The 24,829-nt window shown below is 46.8% G+C and overlaps 1 protein-coding gene across 1 annotated transcript; it reads right to left on the bottom strand.

Annotated features, from left to right (window-relative positions):
* Positions 1-1,414: 1,414 nt before the first annotated feature.
* Positions 1,415-23,592, bottom strand: LOC138286787 (nicotinamide N-methyltransferase-like). The gene is made up of 3 exons (XM_069227285.1): positions 23,422-23,592; positions 18,914-19,106; positions 1,415-2,036 (listed from the first exon to the last, which is right to left on the bottom strand). Exons 1-3 carry the CDS (start codon positions 23,567-23,569, stop codon positions 1,589-1,591), a joined length of 789 nt encoding a protein of 262 aa, XP_069083386.1. The 5' UTR covers positions 23,570-23,592; the 3' UTR covers positions 1,415-1,588.
* Positions 23,593-24,829: the final 1,237 nt, after the last annotated feature.

The raw sequence follows: 24,829 nt of genomic DNA on the forward strand, positions 1-24,829 counted from the left end.
AGTCGCTTAAGACTCTGAAGCGGGGCAGTCATGGTGGGAAAGTAACCACATAGGGGGGTGCTATGTAGTTCTACAAGTGGAAGGGGGGGTTCCCTTACGGACTAGGTGGTCTCACACACATAATAGTGTCTTGCTTCATCATTTGACCACCTAGCCCCACCCAAGTAAGATGATACTACTTGGGCGGACTCAACCTCTTGGTTAAAAGAACCAGAGGGAGTGCTGAAATTAGACTTACTGGATAATTACAGAGATCCAGATGGGGTGAGAAATAAAATTACCAAGCAAGTCACCAATTGCTACTGCTAGTTTTAATGGGGGTGTATGCTGGTAAGGTTAAGAATATAGGGGAACAGACAGCTCATTAGAGGATAATGTCTCTTAGAGTCTAAAAAGAAATACGTATGACCAACATGTTTCTGCCCTCACTAAGTGCTGGTTGGTTGGGGGCATTCGTCAGGGTCGGGGCACACGTAATAAGTGAGGTGCTCAAAGTGAAAATAAATATAGGGCCTACCTGAACAGGTAGTTCATAATGGGGTAGGTCTAAAATGGCCCGTAGTTGGGGGCGATTTGCCTCTGGTCTGACTAATGCCGGGGGGGGGTTTCCCTTGTAGTCACACTCACTCCAAAGGGAATACCATGGGGGGGTACCTACATGCCGTAGCCTGGTTGTGTTATGTAATTCGTACGGGTGGTCATGCTTCTCCTCTGGCGGTCATGTATGACAGGAGGTGTGTGGGTGTGGAATACAATCTCATGGGTGTGCTTGTGGGCCTGTCACTGTTTGTTTGAACTTTGTTATTTTTTTGTGGCCTTCAATTGTACTACACAATAACTTTGTCACCTCCTTATTTGCAGCCTCTCTTTATTCTAACAACTACTTGGAAAACGTTCCCTTCATGGCTTCTCTTGGTTTTGTCACTGTTATTGTTAGACAGCGGGCCTCATTTACAAGTCCTTTATGCCACCGCTGCATCATTTTATCTTGAACCATCAGTGGCGCTAGCAGTGCACTACAATGCTTCATATTTATGAATTGATGCATTGGGCCCAATGCGTGAGTTTTCAAAGCCCCACATCACAACATATCAGCACCAGGTATTATGTATGAAGGGTGAGCCAGGATTTTGTAAAAGTGTGATGATGCATGGAATGTTGAGCCAGGATGCTGTGAGAACGTGATGATGCTCAGAATGTTGGTGTCTGTGTGCAGGGTAAAGTCTGCGGGTTGATGATAGAAGGAGGAGTATTGGAGGTCTAACAGGACCTTTCAGGCTGTGGATGGAACCTAAGAGCCTAATATGGAAGAAAGAACGTTCCTTCAATCTGAGTGGCTACAGACTTGTAAAAAAAACTTGCGCTCCAATTGCAACAAAGTGGTGTGATGGAAGCAACAGGGGATTACGACTAATTGAATGCATGAACTACTCACTAATATATTTATTCTTTATTGTTTCTTAACATTGCATGTTTGGCTCAGTGGAACACTTGTAGTTTTCAGGCAGTAATCATAAATCCTGAAAAATACTGGAAGCTGAAGGGCTGTGAAGCTGCCTTTTCCCTTGTGGTTCCCAAGGTACTAACTTTATGTGTCAGAAGACACCTCTCTTTCTTTGCATGCTTTTAAAAAACAAGTAGCAGTAAAATCAGTTACATCATATAACTTCTGTAATCGCCGAGGACAGATGTGATGCTCCACAATCAAGTAACCGGCCTCGGTAACAGCACACTTCACAAACTCCTCGTCGAAGAAGAGATGGGGACACTTGACGGTGCCAACCATGTAGTACGTGCATCCCAGGGCGATGACCATTATCAGTTGCCCCCCTGGTTTCAGCAGGGAGGAGACATTTTTCAGGGCATCACAGAAGGCCTTCTTGTCTGCTGTGATGAGCTCCAAGCAGTATGTGAGCAGCAGACAGTCAGCCTGGGGCAGGGTGACGGACAACAATGGGTTGCTTCTCATGACGTCACACTTCACAACTTGCGTGGCTTTTCTGCGGACTATGCTTAGTTTCTCAACACCTGCATACCTAAAAATGAAGACATACAAAAAGGATCGCATGATTACGTGTCAGAGTTAATAGGAAACCTCGCTGCTATTCCCCACACATAGCAGTGACTGCTGACAGCTACTTTGCATCCCACAAGTCTGTGGAACAATCAGTGGTTTATAAAGTACAGGACAATAGTGGTTCACTCTGCCCTTAGAGTCTCTTTATTCAACACACTCATGCCAGTTTTGGTATTATGAGTGCATTCCAGTCTAGATTTATAAGAGAATGACATATTGTGCATCGTGGAGTGAGACTATCAGGGAGCAAGCTTAGCACTCAGTGAACGAGTGAGCAAAACTGGACCAGAAAGCAAGGCAATCTCTCATCAAGGGGGTCAAAGGCACAAGTCCTAATAAAAGAAGCGGGGAGACCAACCAAATTGGGCAGTATGCAAGTGACATCACAACATGTGACATGGCACATGGCATCACAGGAAGTGACATCAGAGGATGTGGCATCACATCCCATTTCCTCACAGGAAGTGCCATTATAAGAAATGAATCAAATCTTAAAACCTCACACATGTGTTTAGCAGGTCTATCATGAGTATATTTCAGACCATTATGAAATTTAACAATTGAAAGCTGATCAGTAACAAATGAAGACTTAGTACTACTTTAGCCTGCCTAAATGAATTACCAACCCAAATGGAGATGAAGTTTGGTGTCTAATTAACTGCAGTAGACAAGCAACTATGTGATACACGCTAGGCATACTAAACATGACACCAAGAGTAAAGCACAGTTCGTGAATTGCATTAAAAATAACAGAAAATTAAATTGTAAATATCAAAACTATAACAATTGTTAATCAACCTAACCTACCACCTTTATATACACTGACAATTTTAGAACATTTGAACTATTACTAAAACAATGGTATTGCATTTGGTACTTGATACACCTGACCACCTTAGGGTGGTCTTCCCCCAACTTGTTTTGCCTGCCTCTCTACATTTTTCTGATCTCCTTTCAGCTGCTGCTAAAGTGCTTGTGGTCTCTCCCCTAAACATGATAACATTGGCTGATACCCAATCCCTAGTAAAGTACACTAGATGTGCCAAGGTCCTGTAAATTCATTCCTGGTAGTGGGCCAGCAGCACTGATTGTGCCACCCTCATAAAAAATCCTCTAACCACATTTCAGGTCTGCCATTACTGGGCCTGTGTGCAATTACACTGCAACTTTGACTCTGCATTTAAAAGTACTTGCCAACCCTTAAATTTCAGTTTTCTCACACATAAGCCTTCCGTAAGGTAGGCTTGAGGCAATCCATAGGGCAGGGTGGTATGTAAGTAAAAGGCAAGACATGTACTTATAAGTTGTATAGGTCCTGGTAGTGAAGAACTGCCAACGTAGTATTTCTCTTCTGTGAAGCCTGCTCCTCTCATTGGCCATTATTAGAGATTCCTTTCTATGCTTTTAAGTGGTAACTTCTGATCTGAGAGGAATAAACGTGTCATATTTGGTATGGTTGAAATGGTAGTAAGAAATCATACTTGCTGGTGAAGTTTGAATCTACACTACTATTTTCAGAAATGCCACTTTTAGAAAGTAGGCATTTCTGTGCACTTACTGTCATCTGTGCCTTACAGCCTGCCTCCAATCCACATCTGGCCTGTGCTGGTTGACAGCTCCCCAGCATTCCACCCAGACAGCCATAAACACAGGACACTCAGCTGCATCTGCATTAATCTGCATACAGATGGGTTTCCCTGGCAGGAAGGGTGAAGTGGCTCTTGTTTAAACTTCAAAGGCAAGTGCCACCCTCACACAAAGGACTGATGACCCCCACAGGGAAGACAGGGTGGGTTGAAAGGGGAACTTACGCACTTGAAAACCACTCTTTGAAGTTTCCTCCACTTCAGAGGCACTTTTGGGAATATATACAGGGTCTGTGACCCCACCAAATCATACACTTCTGAATCTACAACTGGACACTGTCAGAAGGACTGCTGGGATGCCAAAAGGACTCATCTGGACTGCTTTTCTAAAAGATCTGCTAACCTCCTTATTGGCCTGCTGTCTGCTGCTCCCTGACTCTGACTAAGTGCTTTTAAAGGGCATGGGTTGAGCTTTCCTTCTGTTCTGAAGTCTCAGGGCCAACAAAAACTTCATCTACTGGCTCATAGCTAGTCCACGACTTCAGTGACTCCAGAAGTGGTGCCACTGTCTGACACTGCTCCATGGTCCTCTTTGAACGCATTGACCGCAATCTTCTTGGTAAGCTCGAAATCGCCGCAACGCCATGAAGTCCTGAGATGTGATTGCAACACTGTGAAGTCGACACACCATGCCTTGACCTGATGGACTCATCGACCCTGCTGGGTCACACGGAACTGACGGCTCGGCAGTATCACCGCCCCTACATAGTAGTAAGGTACCAAAATGTCACCTCCCCAGCTTCAGGCAGGAGCCAATGTCACACTGGCTCCAGCAACTCTTCATCTCTGCGACTCCTTGCTACGTCTTTGTCTACTTGTTTACCAATGGTATTGTGCCTGGGGTCTGAGTGACTCCGTGACTGGCCCGCACTCCCTCGCGAGTGGCATTGGGCTATTGCTTTATTGCCACAGACTGTTTAAGCACAATAAATAAGCAACAGTATCAGTGACATTATCAATTTTCTGGTGTAGTATTGATGTTTAGTATCCACAGCTGGTGGTGATGAACCATCAGTGTAAATGTTAGTTCAGTATTGGTCAAGTTGTAATATATTAGTAGGTGCAGGGTACTCCTGTTCGTATAGGAGGAATTCTTGTGTCTGAAGTTTTGGGTTAAAGATGAAATCAGTGGCAGTCAGGGAGTCTTCCCATTGAATTGAACATGAATGTAATACTTTGATGTTTGCAATGCTGGCTTTCGTGACCGCCTCTTTGGCTGGCACTAGGATGACGGCAATAATGTGTTTCTCTTTGGTAAGTGGCCTCTCCTTGTTGACAGTCATCTGTACAGCGGTCAGTATTTTTTCTGTTGTGCAAAATGCTGTTCCGCATTTTAATACAAATTAGATTTGTATGCTATTGGTACAGTGTCACCCTAATTAAAAGTGGCATGTGTGAACCCAATGGCAGCAGCACCTATTCTGATGACCACATTTGTTTTATTGTCACATGTGTCAGTGTTTCACTTCTAGCATGTCCTACTGCAGTTCTCTAAGAATGTGTGTATCCTGTGTTTGTTTGAAAAAATCTGAACAAATTAGATCATTGAATGGTTTTATGAATTGTGCATAATCAGGTATGTGTGTTCTGCTAAAGTTAAAGAAACCCAGCAATGACTGGAGGTTCTTAGTGGTATTTGGAGGTTGCAGTTGAGTGAATTTTTCTAGAAAGTGCGAGGCCAGGCTCTTGCTTTCATCTGCTAACTTTTATCCTTGACATAGAACACTGAAGAAAGCAATTTTAGTTTTCCTAAAATTTAATTTGTAGCACTGGGCAGTAAATCCTGACATGATCCAATCCACCCTGGACAGATGTATATTGAGGTCGCCATCTGTGAGATAGATGTCATCCACATAGGACAATGCCTCAGGATCAATTTAATGTAGTATTGATGTTACTCAGGCTGAAAACAAACCTGGGCTGTTCTTATGCCCTTGTGGTAATTGAAAAAAGTGCCTCTGAAAGCCTAATGGGGTAAACATATTTAGATACCGACTTTCAGGTGCTTGAGTTTGGCAGAAAAAAACACTGGAAATATCCCGGCCCAACTCCCTCCCACACCTCCCAGTCGGGGATGGAAAGGGAATTGCTTCCCCTTCCACCCAATCCCCCCCTCCTCAGCAATCTGATGACGTCAGCGTGCTCACAGTGCACCAGCGTCATCAAATGCTGCTGAGGATGCGCTGGAAGCCATTTGCTTCCAGCGCGTCAAGAAGAGAGGACACAAAAAGGTGAGTCCTTCTCTTTTGGTGGTTTCTGGGGGAGAAAATGAATACAGGGGGAAAGGAAAGAGTTTCTCCTTTCCCTCTGTGCTTGTTTTTAATGGATTCCTGCTCCTGGAGCAGGAATCCTCCACTAGGCACCAGGGATCTTAATTTTGTTTTTTTGGGGGCACGACCCATTGGGCAAGGGTCGCTCCCCTGGGGGCCATATACAATCATTGTTTTGCCCCCTCCCCCACCGGGGGCAGATCAGCCATTTTTTCAGCCCTGGGGGCAGTATTTTTTTTGATGTTTCAGCTCCCCTGGGGCTAGATCGGACATGTTTTTGGCCGATCTCGCCCGGTGGGGGCGTTGAAACCCACTAGGCCCCAGGGATTGTGAATGTGTGTTTTGGGACTTGGGGGCACCCCTTGGGCAAGGGTTGCCCCCCTCAAAGGGGGTAAATTAGTTTTGGCCATTTCTGCCCCCTTGGGGGCAGATGGGCCTATTGTTTTTCAGGCCCATCTGCCCCCAAGGAGGGCAGAAGCCACCAATACGCCAGGGAGGTTTTTTATTTTGTTTCCCTTTATTGTTTTGTGCTGGGGGGGTTGCCCCCTAAAGGCACACAGAGCTGTGGGCCATTTCTGCCCCCTTGGGGGCAGATCAGCCTATTTTTTCAGGCTTATCTGCCCCCAAGGGGTGCAGAATCCACTTAGGCACCAGGGATCTTGTGTGTGTGTGTGTGTTTTGTATGGGGAAGTCGGCCCCTTTGACAAGGGTCATCCCCCCACCAAATGGGGCACAGAGCTGTTGGCCATTTCTGCCCCCCTTGGGGTCAGATCAGCCTATTTTGTTAGGCCCATTTGTCCCAGAGGAGGGCAGAATCCACTTAGGCACCAGGGATCTTGTGTGTGTGTGTGAGTGTGTGTTTTGTGTGGGGGTGGTCCCTTTGGCAAGTGTCATAACCCAAAGGGGGGCACATTACTGATGACCATTTCTGCCCCTCTTGGGGGCATATCAGCCTATTTGTTTTAGGCCCATCTGCCCACAAGACGTCAGGGAATTTTATTTTGTTCCCCTTAGTTATTTTTGTGCTGGGGGTGCCCCCTTTCGCCCCTTTTGGCAAGGGTCGCCCCCCAAAGGGGCACAGAGCTGTCGGCAATTTCTGCCCCCCAAAGGGGACACAGAGCTGTTGGCCATTTCTGCCCCCCAAAGGGGACACAGAGCTGTTGGCCATTTCTGCCCCCCTTCGGGGGCAGATCGTCCTATTTTTTTAGGTCCATCTGCCCCCAAAGGGGGCAGAATCCACTTAGGCACCAGGGATCTTGTGTGTGTGTGTGTTTTGTGTGAGGGGGTGGCCCTTTTGTCAAGGGTCATAACCCAAAGGGGAGCACATTACTGATGACCGTTTCTACACCCCTTGGGGGCAGATTAGCCTTTTTTTTTCAGGCCCATCTGCCCCCAAGGGGGGCAGAATCCACTTAGGGACCAGGGATCTTGTGTGTGTATTGCCTTTTTCGTTGTTCTGTCTGTTTACTGTTTACTCTCTTTTTATTGCCTGTTTTTGCCTGTTTTTGCCTTTTCTGCTCTGTCCCGTTCTTCCCGGCCCCTCAGTTGCATCCCCTGCGGCCCCACCCCTCCTGGCGCCCCCATTCGCCACCGCCTCCCGTCTCCCACCTGCTCCTCCCCCCCACCTCCCCTTCTTAATGGCGGCTGCTGCACGGCGCACAGAGTGACCACTGACCTCCCTTATGGCCAGGCACCACTCTACACGCTGAGCAGCTCTACCAGACTGCCCTTGTGTTCCTGGCCCCACCCTCGCTGCTGCCGCAAGTTCGAGGACCTCCACCACCCGCCTTCGCCTCATCCCTGGTTTCTACTGGTTGCCCTAAGTATCGTGTGTGTGTCTTGTTATCTGTACTAGTGCTTTTTGTGCTGTCTTTCTGTTTATTGCCTTTTTCATTGTTCTGCCAGTTTACTGCTTACTGTCTTTTTATTGCCTGTTTTTGCCTTTTCTGCTCTGTCCCGTTCTCCCTGGCCCCACCGCTGCGTCCCCGCCCCCTTGGCCCCCTTGGCCCCCATTCGCCACCGCCTACCGCCTCCCAGCTGCTCGTCCCTCCCACCAACCCTTCCTAATGGTGGCCGCTGCGTGGCGCAGAGAGTTACCCCTGACCTGCCTTAAGGCCAGGCACCACTCTACTCGCCGAGCAGCTCCACCAGACTGCCCTTGTGTTCCCGACCCCGCCCTCGCTATTGCCGCGAGTTCGAGGCCCTCCACCACCCGAAGGCCCCCACCTGCACCTCATCCCTGGTGTCTAGTGGTTGCCGTAAGTATTGTGTGTGTGTCTTGTTATCTGTACTAGTGCTTTTTGTGACGTCTTTCTGTTTATTGCCTTTTCCGTTGTTCTGCCTGTTTACTGTTTACCATCTTTTCATTGTCTGTTTTTGCCTGTTTTTGCCTTTTCTGCTCTGTCCCGTTCTCCCCGGCCCTTCCGCTGTGTCCCCTGTGGCCCGCCCCCCTCGCGGCCCCATTCACCACCACCTCCTGCCTCCCACCTGTTCCTCCCTCCCACCTCCCCTTCTTAGTGGCGGCCTCTGCATGGTTCGGAGAGTGACCCCTGACCTGCCTTATGGCCAGGCACCACTCTACACGCTGATCAGCTCCACCAGACTGCCCTCGTGTTCCCGACCCCGCCCTCGATGCTGCTGCGAGTTCGAGGCCCTCCACTACCCGCAGGCTGCGCCTCATCCATGGTGTCTAGTGGTTGCCGTAAGTATCGTATGTGTGTCTTGTTATCTATACTAGTGCTTTTTGTGCCGTCTTTCTGTTTATTGCCTTTTTCGTTGTTCTGCCTTTTTTCTGTTTACTGTCTTTTCATTGCCTGTTTTTGCCTGTTTTTGCCTTTTCTGCTCTGTCCAGTTCTCCCCGGCCCTGTTGCTGCACCCCCCGCGGCCCGCCCTCCTTGCACCCCCATTTGCCACCGCCTCCCAGCTGCTCCTCCCTCCCACCTCCCCTTCTTAATGATGGCCGCTGTGTGGCGCGGAGAGTGACCCCTGACCTGCCTTAAGGCCAGGCACCGCTCTACACGCTGAGCAGCTCCACCAGACTGCCCTTGTGTTCCCGACCCCGCCCTTGCTGCGAGCTTGAGCCCCTCCACCACCCGCAGGCACCTACCTGGGCCTCATCCCTGGTGTCTAGTGGTTGCCGTAAGTATTGTGTGAGTGTCTTGTTATCTGTACCAGGGCTTTTTGTGCCGGCTTTCTGTTTATTGCCTTTTTCGTTGTTCTGCCTGTTTACTGTTTACTGTCTTTTTATTGACTGTTTTTGTGTTTTCAGCTCTGTCCCATTCTCCTTGGCCCCGCTGCTGCGTCCCCTGCAGCCCTGCCCCCCCTCGCATCCCCATTTGCCACCGCCTCCCGCCTCCCAGCTGCTCCTCCCTCCCATCTCCCCTTCTTAATGGCGGCTGAGCCACTGGTGCGCCAAAGGAAATCCCGTCTGCGCCCATCCGTGACTGGACCACACCCAGTGCCAGTTCCCCTGCCCCTCGCACCTCCCACGCAGCCAGAAGCCACTACACCACTTCTGAACTCCTCGCACTCATCCCCAGCCACCCCACCGTCTGCGTCCAGGCCTCCCCTAGGCACACCCATGGACCTTTTTCTTGCCGCACATGCCACTTCACCTGCGCTCAAGCCACCAAGCACCACAACAACGCCACCCACCTCAGCTGCGTCCTCCTCAACACCCGCTCCGTCCACAAGCACGCCATCAAACTCTGGGACCTGCTCACATCAACCTCTCAGACATTGCCTTCCTCACCGAAACCTGGATGAACCCTTCTTCTGAACCAGACATCGCCATGGCCATCCCTGAGGGCTACAAGATCACCCAAAGAGACCGTACCAACAAACCAGGAGGAGGGATCGCCATAGTCCACAAAAGCTCCATCAGGATCTCAACCGACACCCTAGATGCCGCAGAACCCCTGCACTTCCAGATATACGTCAATGCCAACACCACCCTGAGAGGAACCCTTGTCTACAGACCCCCGGGTCCCCACCCTCAATTCTGCGACGCCATCGCCGACACAATCAGCTCCCATGCCCTAGCCTCCACAGACTACATGCTCCTCGGTGACCTGAATTTCAACCTGGAGAACACCGACGACAGCAACTCCTCAGCCATACTGGACACCCTTGCCAACCTCGGCCTCAAGCAACTGGTTACCTTGCCCTCCCACTTAGCCGGTCTCCTCCAGCAGCAATGCCACCTTCACTCACACCACCGAACTCCATTGGACCGACCACTGTTGTGTTCATTTTTCCCTCCTGAAACCCACCACCCACCACCAACAGCATCGGATCCCTCACAACAAGTGGAACAAGATCTCCAAGGACCAATTGATCTCCAACCTGGCACACGCCCTACCACCGAAAACCAACGACCCCAACACCGCCGCCCTCAACCTCAAACAATGGCTCAACGACTGCGCCAACAACCTTTCTCCACTCAAGATAACCACCAACACCCGCAGCAACAAGAAAGCTCCCTGGTTCACCGCTAACTTTCAGACCTCCAAACGAGAATGCCAGAAAGCCGAGAAGATCTGGCGCCAACAACAATCAAAAAGCAACCACTCCGCGCTCAAATCAGCCATCCGCAAACATCAGCATCCGGACCACCAAACGATCTTTCTACAAAGAACGAATTGACAACAATGCACACAACAGCAAGGAGCTCTTCAGCATCATCAAGGAACCCACCAAGCCCAAGTCCTGCTCCGCCGACTCACTCCACTTGCAAGACCTCTGCGACTCCCTCGCCACCTTCTTTCACCGCCAGATCACAGACATCCATGGAAGCTTCGCACCGCAGTCCCCCACCACCACCACTGTGAAGGTCGACCCAAACGCACCCTACCACACCAACATACTGAGCGCCTGGATCCCACCAACGATGAGGAAACCGCCATGAGCACCATCAACTCCGGCTCTCCCGCTGACCCCTGCCCTCACCACGTCTTCAATAAAGCCAGCCAAATCATCGCTCCCCAGCTCTGGGCCATCATCAACAGCTCCATCGAGATCGCCATCTTCCTGGAGAGCTGGAAATACGCTGAAGTCAACGTTCTGCTCAAAAAGCCCAAAGCCGACCCGAAGACCTCAAAAACTACCAACCTATATCCCTACTCCCCTTGCCTGCGAAGGTCATCGAGAAGATAGTCAACAACCAACTATCCCGCTTCCTGGAGGACAACAGCATACTCGACGTCTCCCATTCCGGATTCCGTAAGAACCACAGCACTGAGACCGCCCTTATCACCTGCACCGACGACATCAGGAGCAGGCTCAACAAAGGTGAAACCGTTGCCTCATCCTCCTTGAACTTTCCGCAGCCTTCGACACCGTCTGTCGCTGCACCCTTCACACACGCCTCTTCGATGCTGGAATTCGTCACAGAGCCCTGGACTGGCTCACCTCCATCCTCTCTGGAAGATCCCAAAGAGTCTGCCTCCCTCTGTTCCTGTCTAAGGCCACCAAAACCATTTGCAGAGTTCCCCAGGGATCCTCACTCAGCCCCACCCTCTTCAATGTCTACATGGCCTCGCTCACCAACATCGTCCAATCCCACAGCCTCAACATCATCTCCTACGCAGAAGATACTCAGCTCATCCTCTCTCTCACGAAGGACCCCGCAACCGCTAAGAACAACCTCCAAACCAGACTCCATGCCATCACCAACTGGATGAAAGCAAGCCCCCTCAAGCTAAACTCGGAGAAGACCGAGATCATCATCTTCGGCCCCAACAGATCAGCATGGGATGACTCCTGGTGGCCTGCCACTCTGGGGTGCCCCAACGCCCACCACCCATGCATGCAACCTCGGCTTCATACTGGACTCTTCGCTCTTTATGACCCAGCAAGTCAACGCCATCTCATCCTCATGCTTCAACACCCTTCGCATGCTCCGCAAGACCTTCAGATGGATCCCCGTGGAAACCAGAAGAACGGTCACCCACGCCCTCGTCAGTAGCAGACTGGACTACGGCAACTTCCTCTACATGAGAACAACGGCCAAGCTCCAGAAGAAACTCCGGCGCATCCAGAACGCCTCAGCACAATTCATCCTCAGCCTCCCTCGCTACGAACACATCTTAGCCCACCTCAGAGACCTCCACTGGCTACCCATCAACAAAAGGATCATCTTCAAACTCCTGATCCATGCTCACAAAGCTCTCCACAACACCGGACCGGCCTACCTCAACAAGCGTCTCAACTTCCACATCCCGACACGCCAGCTCTGCTCTGCCAACCTCGCCCTCGTAACCATCCACCATATACACTGTACCACAACTGGCGGCAGATCCTTCTCCCACCTTGCCACCAATACCTGAAACTCCCTCCCCGACAACCTACGTCTGACCCAGGACCTCCTGACCTTCAGCAAGTGCCTCAAAACCTGGCTCTTCGAGCAGTAGCACCCCTCCAGCGCCTTGAGACCCATCCGGGCGCTTAAAAAATTACTGATTGATTGATTGATTGTTTGGTATGGGAGTGGCCCCTTTGGCAAGGGTCACCATCAAAGGGGGCACAATACTGATGGCCATTTCTGTCCCCCTTGGGGGCAGATCGGCCTATTTAATTTTAGGCCCATCTGCCCCCAGGGGGGCAGAAGCCACCTATGCACTAGGGAAAACATGTAAGTTCTTGGTGGCGGAGTGTTTGTCAACTGGCAAAGTATTTGTATTTGTGACTATAACAGTTTATTTCTTCTTTTTGTTCTAGATCAAAGCTTTTGCTTCCTTTGCTGTGGATCCTTGCTGTTTTGGCAGTAGTTGTCCTGCGGTTTGTGTATTTGCATATTTTAGGTAAGTAAAAGCAATTTACTCCAAAGGAGTATTGTTGACATACATGAATGACATGTTTGTAGGTGGTGTACTAAATGCAGGAGTGTGTGTGTGTGAAATTGTCCTTAGATTTTTGCACAATGATATTTGTGTTGTTTTATGTCTAGTTTTCTTTTTTCTTTTTAGTTCAATATCATTGGTGATTGCTGTCTGTGCAGAGTAGTTGCTGGTGAGTCTAGCTTTTCCAGGAAAGTGAGTGGTATAGTTTTTTTAGTTCATAACGTTTTGTGATAAAGCTACACTTTGTTTATTTACTTATTTTAGACAGTGCTGGTTGTTGTTGGCAATTCATTTGGTGTTAGAAAGGATCATGGCTAGCCACAGAGTAACCGCTCAGCAGGTTGTTGCCATCCTTTTTGAGTCGTCTTCTGACCATGATTATGAGACTGACTCTGCATCTGAGGCAGAGGAGGACATGAGAGATTCTGGCAGTGAGTTTTCTGTCCGAGAGGAAGCCACTCTCAGTGCAGATGAAGGGCCTGTTTTAGAGGAGGACACTGATGTGCCATTAGTGCAGGAGCATCGGCTGAAGGGTTTCCCATTGGAAGACCTGACACCTGGATTGCCTCAAACATGGAGCAGCCACAGTTACCTGCATTTACTGGTCTCCCAGGGTATTAAGTCAAATCGGAAAACTTTTTGCCTGTCAATTCCTTTCACTTGTTTATGGACGATGTATTTTTGGAAGAGATTGTTGAGCAGAATAATTTGTATGTGGATCAAAATTCGAGGGACAACGCTGCCAGACTTAGGCATTAGTCTAGAGCTATCCAGTGGGTTCCCACAAATCTAGAAGAGATTAAAAAGTTTTTAGGTTTGACTTTTTTGTGGGGTTGATAAGGAAGCCGTCACTGGCTTCTTATTGGTTTACAAGTCCCTTGATGGCAACGGCTATATTTCCTGCAACCAAGACTCATATTCGCTATTTGCTTCTTCTCGGATGCTACATTTCGTTGACAATGCTTTGGCTTTGCCATGAGATGACCCTGATTCTGACCGTCTTTTTAAGATTAGGCTGTCCTTGATCGATTTGTAGATCGGTTTTCTTGTGTGCCAAGAATTCAAGATAAAGAATTACACTTTGTAAAACAGAAGTTAAGAGATATTCATCTGGTGTCTGAGAATGGAATATGAAAGCAGAAAACCTGGGCTCAAACCTAGCTTCCCACTTTGACCAAATTGTGATCTTAGGCAAATCTCTCTTGTGTGGTTGACTTAATAGGCTGTAATGTTACACTGTGTATAATAAGAACCTAGGCCACATATAGGATCCACTTGATAGTTGACTTTTATGTGGCTTCTGTCTGCCAGCCACATTATAACATTATGTACCAATAATTAAAAAGAGAGCAATAACCTTTGATGTGAAATAAAAAGTTGTCCCTCAAGTGGCTGAATTTCACAAAGTGAAAGCACAAAACCTTTGTGATGCCCGCGACACCAACATGCCAAGCGGGGGCTGTGGGGAAGATTGAGGGCTATCACATTGGTGCATCGCTGTCTCAAGAAAAGGGCATTTGCCTCCTGCAGTGTTGTGCCCTGAAGGGGCTGTGGCTCTATGTGAGCTGTTACGACCCCAAGAGGAGGTCGTGGTGAAGTAAGAAGGCCATCAGCCTGGAGCAGTGAGCATCTGTGGAACTGGAGAAAGCTGTGATCTGTGGAGGATGAGCAACATTTCAACTACCCAACAATCCAGGGATTCAGGGAGACATACAGTGTAGCCAGAGGAGCACCATATACACCTGCTGCCTCTAGCATAGCATGCAGACTTCTACTCACCTCTGGGCCTCTGTCGCAAGCCAGGTCACTCCTAACCACCACTCCAGTTAGAGCAGCTAAGGCTGAATGCTGGACCTCTGGGCCTTAGGGACAACTTGCTCTGACTGGCTTGCTATGGCGTGGAGACACTTTTATTAAAGCCATTGTGGAACTTCTAAGAACTGAACTCACAAACAGGAAATATCTGGAATGTCACTCACCTCAGAAACATGGGGAATAACCACGATCTTTAGCCAGGGTAGTGGAACTCGAGAACTGACCCAGGGAACACTAGTGTGCCTGCCTGAAGGAGTTTGTGTATGTTATTTGTGCACAGAATACATGGGTGAATGCATGGGAACTTCCAGGCAGCACCCATATGATGCTTAGGTACTTAAACAAAGGGTGGCCCGGTGGCCCCTTAAATTTGGCCTTTGTTTTGTTCAACATGTTTCAGTGGTCCCAACGTCTTGGCAGGATGGGTAGTATCCACCCTGTAAAAAAAGTAGGTGGACGCCGTCTACCCATGTGTAGCCCTGACTGTGGTACCTGTTGTTATCATTGCCTTTTTGCTAGACACTTGTAAAAGCTTCTGTCCAAATTATAAAATCATTTGGCGGATTTACGTTGTTTATTTCAAAGTGGTTAAAGGGTTAACACTTTTGTATCCACTGAAAGCATAGAGACAATCATATCAGTTAGGAGCTATTCAGAAGAATGGAAAATATTTGAATCTACACCTAGTTGTCCCCCAATTATCCAATGCCCAGGTAGGAACCACATTTTTTTCAAATTAAAATCTAAAAAAGAACATCAGTTGCATCTATAAGGCCATCCGGACCTGTTAGATGTCTCTCTCACTGCGCTAAGAAATAGATGGAAGGAGGGTCCTGCATGACAAGGAGGGAGAACAAGCTCTAGAACACCGACAACAGGTCTCACTGACCTCTTGCTTCAAAAACATCCAATTCTTTATGCTACACAAAGCATACCTCACCCCTGCCCAACTGAACTGCTATTATCCTGATGCTTGCGCCAGGTGCCCCTGCTGTCACACCCCATGCGCCGACCTTAAACAGAAACTGTGGTCATGTACAACACCATGTCCTTACTGCGGTGCAATACACACTACCCTGCAAGGGGTAACGGAGATTACGTATTTGCACACTTGGGAAGCATGTGCCTAAGGCATGTTCATGCCAAGGAAGAAATACAAAGGGGCATATTTATAATCTGTTTGAGCCGAATGTGCGTCAAAAATTTTGACACACATTTGGCGCAAAACTTACTCCATATTTAAACTATGACGCACGACCCCGCGGACGTCAAAAACCTCAGTGTGCGTCATTTTTTGGATGGGGAAACCCCCCTTCGTTAATGACATGCAAGGCAGGCGTTCCCATCCAAAAAATGACTTAAAGGCCTGTGCGCCTAATTTCTACTCCCACGTCATTTTGACCCACAGGAGGGGGCAGGCCTTAAAAAACTGTGCACAGTCTGATGTGCGCCGTTTTTTAACACCTGGGTGAGGGCAGGCGTTAAGGGACCTGTGGGCTCACTTCCATAGTCTCTGACCACGGAAGCATCCAGAGGTGCCCTTCCCTGCTCCCAGGGACACCCCCTGCCACCCTTGCCCACCCCAGGAGGACATCCATGAATGGAGGGATCCATCCCAGGTAAGTACAGGTAAGCTGAGGTAAGTATTATTTTTTTATTTTTTAAAGTGGCATAGGCGGGCCTAATTTGGGCCACCCTACATGCCACTGATAGAAGTCCCCTGGGCATGGCCATTGGGCAAGGGGGCATGACTCATGTCTTTGCTAAGACAGGAGTCATTTCAATGGGGGTTGTCCGGTTTGAGCCATGATTTTTGACTCAAACCTGACTTGCACCATTTTTTGACGCATAACCCCCATTCTTCCCTACGCCGGCGCTGCCTGGTTTGAGTCATTTTCTTTTTACTCTGACCAGCCCGCAGCGCCGGCTAACGTCAATCCTTAATTAAGGCGCCCGCATGGTACGTAGGAATGGCGTTAGCCTGCGCTACATTTTTTTACGCAAACCAGCACCGGCGCTGGTTTGCGTCAAAAAGTATAAATATGGGCCAAAGTACCCACCCGCTTTGCAGCCCTAGTGCTCCTCCTCACCAAACGCTCACTCACACTCCATTGGTGCTCCCCGAAACCAAACACCAGTGGAGGCATGGCATGGGGAGCTGTATGAATGGGGTGCAAAGGAGGAAGAAGCTGTCCTCCATGACGAGATCTGACACCTTTGCAAACTTCCCAGTTCCTCCCAAAGGGCCACTCTCCTCTTGGACTTTGAGCAGAAAGCACGCATTGACGATCTGTCTCGCTGAGCACCCTGTCATCTGTTTTATACCCTGTGGGACCCCCGCCGCCTATAGCCAAGCCCTATCTACACCACTCCAGGCAGGGCCCTCCCATAATGTCCCCACAACAGGTACCCCACCTTGAGTTATATTTACACCTTTATCTTCACCTACTATTAGCTCCCCCCAACAGTCATCGGCCAGATCCATGGCACTTTGCATCACACCTTTTTCACCCATTTCATCCTTCATGGAAAAAAGAAGTGAAACTGTCACCAGAATCAGTACTGAATGTATGCTTTAATAGACGATTAAATCCGGTCAAGCGAGCATTTATTGCAGCTATTAATGCATGCAGCCTGTAGTGTAACATTTGCTAATTCAATAAAGAAGGCTGAGTTAGAGTATACGATTATACAAAAGAAGCCAGCAATGGAATGGGTGCATATGTTCCATCACCTGGGAGAAGTTTCTTCTACAGGAAGATGCAAATCTATGAATATGAAATCATATATGAATCCAGGGAGGATGAAATGACTGCTCCCACACGATTAATCACCTCAAGTTCCTAAAGCCTGATGTCCTCTGCAGAAATGCTGAACACCAAAGCTCCTAGTTCAGCCGCAAATGCCATTTTGTACCTGCATCGGGGTTCTGAGTATTGCAGTAGTACCAATTTATAGGGTTTTACCAGCAACAATACGTTTTTCTCCTGAAAGAATTTGTCGCATATTTTGTGCAACTGCACAGTCTAAATTTGTTTACCTCTGAAATTGGTGAGAATACCTGGTATTAGAGAATTATCCCTGATTAAAAAATCATGAAGAGGAGTTGCTCTGTAACCGGATATCTGCTCAGTATTGCACCCCTTGGTATTGTTACTCACTGGCTGCATTATTACTCACTAGGATACACATGTTTTGCACAAGCAGGCTTTAAAATTCCAAAAGTCAATTGTTTGCTTAATCTGATGCTCATTTGACTTTCCTTCACCTGAATGAATCTGAATGCACTAGTAGAATGAGCCCCTGGGCCCATGTCACAGCCAGGGTGCCCTGCTCTGGTCGGGGACAGGCCACGTCAGTGTCCCTCTCACAATGATGCACTGTCCTGAGAGCAGCCAGAAAATAGTGCCCAACCTGGGGACAGCACATAAGTGAAAGAGGAGCATCTGTTTGGAGCCACCCGTTCACCTTTGATTCTGCTGGTGGCAATGTGACCTGCTGTTCGCAGGGGGCAGACATCTCTCTACAGGTGGGTGCCAGATGCATATCTTGGGTTTTCATAGAACCCGCTTTCATGCCTCCCAAGAGGCTCCCTGTGGTGGCTCAGGGCCGAGATCCTGCATCATTATAGAACACAGTCAGTCAGTGAGCTTCAGACAACTTCTTTACTGCTGCACCTCTAATATGGCACTGGTGTAGAGGCAATTTGCTTACCTTGTTTGAATGAACCCACATCCTCTTGCATGTAGGGTCATCCCCCCTTGAGATTATGCCAGTGCTACATATAAGCCAGCACAATCTGTATTTAAGAAGGAGCTGTGCACGCATCTGCAGCCCCTTTGGTAATGCAGAAGTTCCCTAGAAGTTCAAAAAGTGTGCACACGTGTTGCACACTTGGGGCAAGGTTGATGACACATTCCCTGGTCTATTTCCAGGACTTGTGCCTCTGTGTTAAAGCAACCCCTGGAGATAATATGCACACCACACAGTCTGCACACTGCTGGTGTAACTCCATCCTTGCATGACACACACTTGGCTAATAGCGTTGAAAGCACAGCCTGGAAGCAAAGAGGGTTGGTGTTTTGGAGACTCAAATTCAGGTTAAGTGTGTACTCCAAAACTGTAAGCATTTCCTTAGACTCTACCCTGGCATGTGTGTTGTACTTTGCAAGCACCTACGTTTCTTAGAAGGGCTCCAAAACAAGACTTTGAACAGGAAAACAAAGTAGGACAATCCTGGAATACAGTAGAATCCCTACTCCTTACCAGTTGCCTTGCTTCTGTAGATCACTGAAGTCTATAGCATCAGGTTTGTTCTTCAGCCATTTCTCTAACTCCTCAATGGATTTATCAACCGGGGAGGCAAAAATGATTTCAGTGAAATCGTCACAGATTGGTATAGTATAATATATTAAGGGGGCCACAAGTATATGGAACAGAGTACTTCCTTCAACGTGACCTGTTTAGAGAAAAATACAACATTTAGAGCATTAAACATCTATAACATGAGACACATGTCTTAAGGGGAGGAAACAGACAAATACATCATCTAACCATCCTCTCTGTGTGCTTTTGTATGTAGCCCAGGCTTCCTCCTGAATTGGACTCTTCATAGAAGACATTAGAAAGCAAATGGGAAATCATCTGGTAGGATGGTGAGGGAGCTCAGCACTGCTGTTGAGTCAAGCACAGATCTGTAGGTTACAAGTTTTAATCCCTAAGCATTCCATCCTTTTGAGGATGGTAAACTGAGTACTCTCATTTTGAGTAATTTCTACATGTTTAACTTATGGTACTAAGAAGTAGTGGCAGTGTGGAACAAGGAGTTATATAATAATATGTTATTGTTACATTCAGGTGATGCACAATCTTGGGGCCTGATTTAGATTTTGGGGGACGGGTTACTCCGTCACTATGGTGGTGGTGATCCCATTGGCAAAATATAAATCCCATATTACGGTGGACGGGATATCTGTCACCGTTGTGACACAGTGACCCTTCCAGCGAAATCAAAATCCTTATTTAAATGTGAAGTGAAGGCTTGTAAAGAACATATGAAAGGTAAAGTGAATTCTCACCAAACTCTCGGGGAACATAGGATTTGCAGTGCCTATAGATTTCTCAATGTTGAGAGCCAGAAGAGGTGAATGGGTCAGGTATTCGATGCACCATTTCTAAGTAAAAGATTAGGACTGGTCTTCTAATACTAATTTGCATAATTTTGAGAACTGAGTAAAAGTTTATTTTGTATTTGGATCTAATGTTAGTCTAGTTACTTTGAACTGTGGACATTCTGAGTTTTGTATAACGATCTGACTCTAGCACTGGAGAAAAAAAATATCCTATGTTGGTTGCTAGCTTGTAGGGAATTTTGGAATCTTGTATCCCTCATTTATGTTATCTGCTTTATTCTTTAGATCTCATATGTTCTATCCCAGGTTTGTATTATTCCTTTTGTAAACCACCCACCTAAGTATGAACCCTAAACAGGAATGTGTGATATGTAAGTGATGGTACATAGAATAAGGAAAGTTCTCTTGGGCATAGATCAATCTAGGATATCTTGATCAACTCCTCCAAGTAGCCACAGGGTCACCCTGCACAGTATACCACATCATAACAGAAGGAAATATGTCAGATGGCTTCTTAAGAAGGTTTTAGTTTAGTGGGGACAAATCTAATTTATGCTACAAAATAGAAACCTGGCACTAAATTCGCCCTGACACCAGGGCCAGACTAAAATCCAGGGCAACATGTGGAGTCCAACTGCAAGAAGCCAGGATTCAGGAGAAAATAACAAACAATTGGTAGATGAAGCCTACAAAAAATGGAACCAAATGCATTACAACACATCGCATTAGGAAAGACTTCTATCTTGTGAGAAACTGGGTTGCTATTGCCCAGGGTTCGAGCCTTGGTCAAGCAACAGCCACAATCTCTTGCAGGATGAACAACAAAAAGTCACTAAATTAACCTGTGCTTACCCCTCAGTTGCATGGCACAAAAAGCAGTCAGACTTAATGTATAAGCAATGTGCAAAGTATTTATTCAGCACACATACAATAACAAAGTGAAAACACAACACAATTAAAATCCCAAACCAATTTATAATAATAGAATCAATTATGATAAATTATTTGATACCAAGAGATTCTAGGCAGACTCCAGACAGCAAGGCAGTCCCTCCAGGTACAGCAGCAGTCTGGCAGAGTGCACAGTAGGTCACAGCAGCAGGCAGTCCTCTGAGAGTCCTTCCGCAGGTCCAGTAGTGAACTGTAGAGTAGGTCTGAGTGCCCTATTTGTATACCCTAGCGCCCTGCTCCTTGAAGGTAGGAGATGTTCCCAGAAAGGTTCTCAGACCTTTCAGGAGTATCCTGCCTTCCCTGCCTTGGTTACAAGCTGGCTGCACTCACAATACAAAGTAATTAAGACTATTGTTTGGTGGCACATTCCAGCTTATTCAGATGCAAGTGAGGATGTGCTTAGCTGCGCACCCCCACCAAGTTAGTTATTGGTCTATTCAGGCCCTGCTATTCAGACTATGGTGTGATTGTCTGGGGTGAAGGTCTCAACTATCTGTTACACCCAGTCATGTGACCTAAGGCAGGCTGCAGGTACAGAGGGCTAGAGGCAGGAAAATGACAACTTTCTAAAAGTGGCTTCTTCAAACTTGTAATTATAAATACAACCTTACCATTTATCCTTACAAGTTCATAAATACTAATCATGACACATCTACCAATTCAAGTTTAGTAATTGCAGCTTATTAAATGTAGTAAGGAATCCCCAATGTTATCCTAATGGATGAACAGGCCTCATAGTAGTGAAAAACAAATTTGAAAGTTTTTCACTACAAGGACATGTAAAATCTAAAGGTACACGTCTTTTTTTTTAATTAGACGGCAGATTGCCCTTTGGGCTACAGAGAGTCTACCTTAAGGGTGACATAAATGCAATAAAAGGAGATTTTAAGGCGTGACAAGGGGCTACTTATGTGGGTGGCACAATATGTGCTGCAGGCCCCCTGGTAGCATTTAATTTACAGGAGCTGGGTTATATGGCATACCACTCTATGAGGTAATTATAAGTAAATTAAATATGCCAATCAAGTATATGCCAATCAAAACATGATTGAAGAGAGTGAGCACATGCCCTTTAGGACTGGTTAGCACTGATGAAGTGCGCAGAGTCCTAAGTGAACAAAGCAAAAATTCTGAAAAAATGGAGGCAAGCAGGCAAACGCTTTGGTGAAAGACCTTCCTAAAACTGACCGGTCTAACAGGCATTAACTCGGAGTCTAGCTGAACCCCTTCCACAAGTCCATCCTTCATGTCACTTTGCAGCAAGTCAGGAAGAGGCTCACTGTCTTTCTCTACTTTCTCTGCCATAGCCATGACATTCACTGTGTAATCTCTCTGGAGATAAGACTTTAGACTACACAAAAAAACACACAAAAAAGGGAGCACACTGCCTCACACTCCAGCATAAAATAGCCCCAATGCATCATGGTAAATGCAGTCATTTGATTTAAAAATAGAGATTTTTTTCACAAAGTCTTTCACCTTAAGTAGGTGCAGCAAGACTTTAGGCTATTCACATGGTTCACCCACTTGGGTTCCATGTGGTAACTTTGTCTACCAAGTAGTTAACCTCAGAAACCTTATGAACTACCTTGTGTAAAACACACCATCTGTCCCCCAATGTCCTGGGGCGATAGCCATTAGCACCAACACCTCCTGACCCTCCTGATACCCAGTTAGCACAGCTCTCTGGTAGCACCATTCCTTCTTCATCGCTACTGGCCTGAAAGTCCCTAAACAGTAAAATGCCACAGTAAAAGGACAAATCTTGATCTATTATAGAAGCAACACAAGGAAATGGAGGGAGTATCTACAAGCCCATTTCAACACTGACCTTCCCTGCATCATCTAAGCCAAACTCCAGACCATCCAGAAAAGTAGGAAACAAAATGTTAAAAAGCAAACACAACTACTGGTGCCTGCTCTCTCTCAAACAGCAAACAGTTTGCAATTTAAAGCACTTAGTTGATCCCAAAAAATGTACATTTCAAAGCTAGATGGTGCAGGAAAGATAGAAGACAAAGGAAAAGTGAAGCTTTCCATTCAGAATCCATTTCCAAAATGACCAAGAGTGCAACAAAGAGCAGAGATATGTCTTAAGGAAATTGACACTCTACGTACCACAGCCTCCTTTTTATGGTAATGTCTGTGTAACAAAATAATAATAATTAAAACAAAGATGAATTTCACACTCAAACATTACATGAACTGTCTTCAACTAAAAATAAACTTTTTTGTCACTTTTATCAGTGCCTGTTTTAAGCAGTTGCTGCACATGTTCAGGTTGATTGAATTGTACCTGTGTTCCTACAATAGAATTGTTAACCCTAATGGCAATAATTTGATACAGCTTAATGAGCATTATGCATCTTCTGTAACACAAAATGCCAGGCACGATGATGCACAGATTTCACATGTTTTGCATTGTTATGAAGGAGAAGATAGTTTCCAGCGTTTCCTGTCCCAAGAGTGGTGGTAAATGTTGACCCAGACTCTGCTTTAATCTTTTGCATTCTACCACACATTCTAAACTCATGTTCATTGTTTATACAGATGACAGGAAGGACACCTTGGAGAAGGAAATGAGAAAGGTCAGAGCATTGCTGAGTTACTAAGTTTGAGTTTATCAACTGACTCAGAACTTATCTGAGATCTTACAGTATGTGGACATGAATTAACGTAAATAGTACATACCTCCAGATGAGAAGATCTTGAGTGAGCCATTAAACATCTCAGTAATATCATCAAAAAATTCTGATTGTTGGACAAAGTAGTCTTCGAGATACTGTCTGGGATCAAAAAAACGATCATAGAATTCTTTCTTAGTAATGCCAGACGCCATTTTATCCACTGCAGTTTTCTCCTGCTTTCAGCCACTGTTACATGTACCTGTACCTTTACTCCTTTTATATTGCAAATAATTACAGTTTGAATGATTTTCAAACAAAGGAATCATTAATTCCATTTGCATTGTTATTTTAGCTGCAATCCAATTTTAATTTTAAATGTTGGTTTAATGTTGTTATGTTATGTAGATTTGCAGAGTAGCTGGCAGGTGTGTGTCTAGATATACCTAGGGGCTAGAGAGACTACTCAAAAAAACAGGCCTTAAACTTTTTGTGTAATTCGAGAAGTGAGGAATAGTTTCTTATGTGTAGATGCAGGCCATCCCATGCTTTAAGAGCAATTTAGGAGAAGGCTTAAGCACTAGATCTAGTTCTCTATGTGTCTGGGATTTGTGCACATAGGGTCCAAATGAGCTGAGGTGCCTGGAACGTTTGTGAAACCAGATACAATTGTTGATGTACGCTGGGCCAGTGTTTTGTAGGACCTTGAAAGTGTGGGTGAGAAGTCTGAATTGTGGTCTTTTGTGAATGGGGAGACAGCAGAGCTCTTTCAGGTGTAGTGTGATGTGACAGTGGCATTGGAGGTTAAAAGTGATTGTGACCACCGAGTTCTGAATGGTCTGCAGCCTTCTGGTGAGCTTTTGTTGATCCCGGCATAGAGGGTGGTCTCCTAGTCCAGATTTCTTGTTACCAGGAAATACCTGACGTGGGCCTTAGTGGCAGCTCTTTCAGGATGCTGAATGGAAGCAAATTCAAAATCTTCCTAAGCATTGTCAGGGTATGGATGCATGATGTCAAATTTGATGTCAATGATGATCCCAAGGTTCTTGGTCTGGGTGGTGGTGGTGTGGGTGGATGTCGGTCCTAGCTCTGTTAGCCACCAGGTGTAGTCCCATGGTGATGTGCTCTTCCCAAAGATCACAGTTTCAGTAATGCAGGTATTGAACTTGATCTGCGTACTGGGCCCCTTGTTCGTGAGGGAGAGAATGAGTTTCATGCCATCGGTGTAGGAGAGGATGTTGATATTGTGAAAGCAGATGGAGCTGGCTAGAGGGATCTTGTATGCGTTGAAGAGAGTCGAGGTTTGGAAAGGATCCAGGCTGGGATCTTCCAGGGAGGAAGGAGCAGATCCATCGGAGTGCTTGTCCTTGGATTCCATTATCATATAGGCACTGGATGAGGATGGGGTGGGAGACTGTGTCAAATGTTGTGGAGAGGTCCTGGAGGATGAGGGCTGTTGAGTCTCCTCTGTCCAG

This window comes from Pleurodeles waltl, chromosome 3_2, assembly GCF_031143425.1.
Source record: "Pleurodeles waltl isolate 20211129_DDA chromosome 3_2, aPleWal1.hap1.20221129, whole genome shotgun sequence".
NCBI lineage: Eukaryota > Metazoa > Chordata > Amphibia > Caudata > Salamandridae > Pleurodeles > Pleurodeles waltl.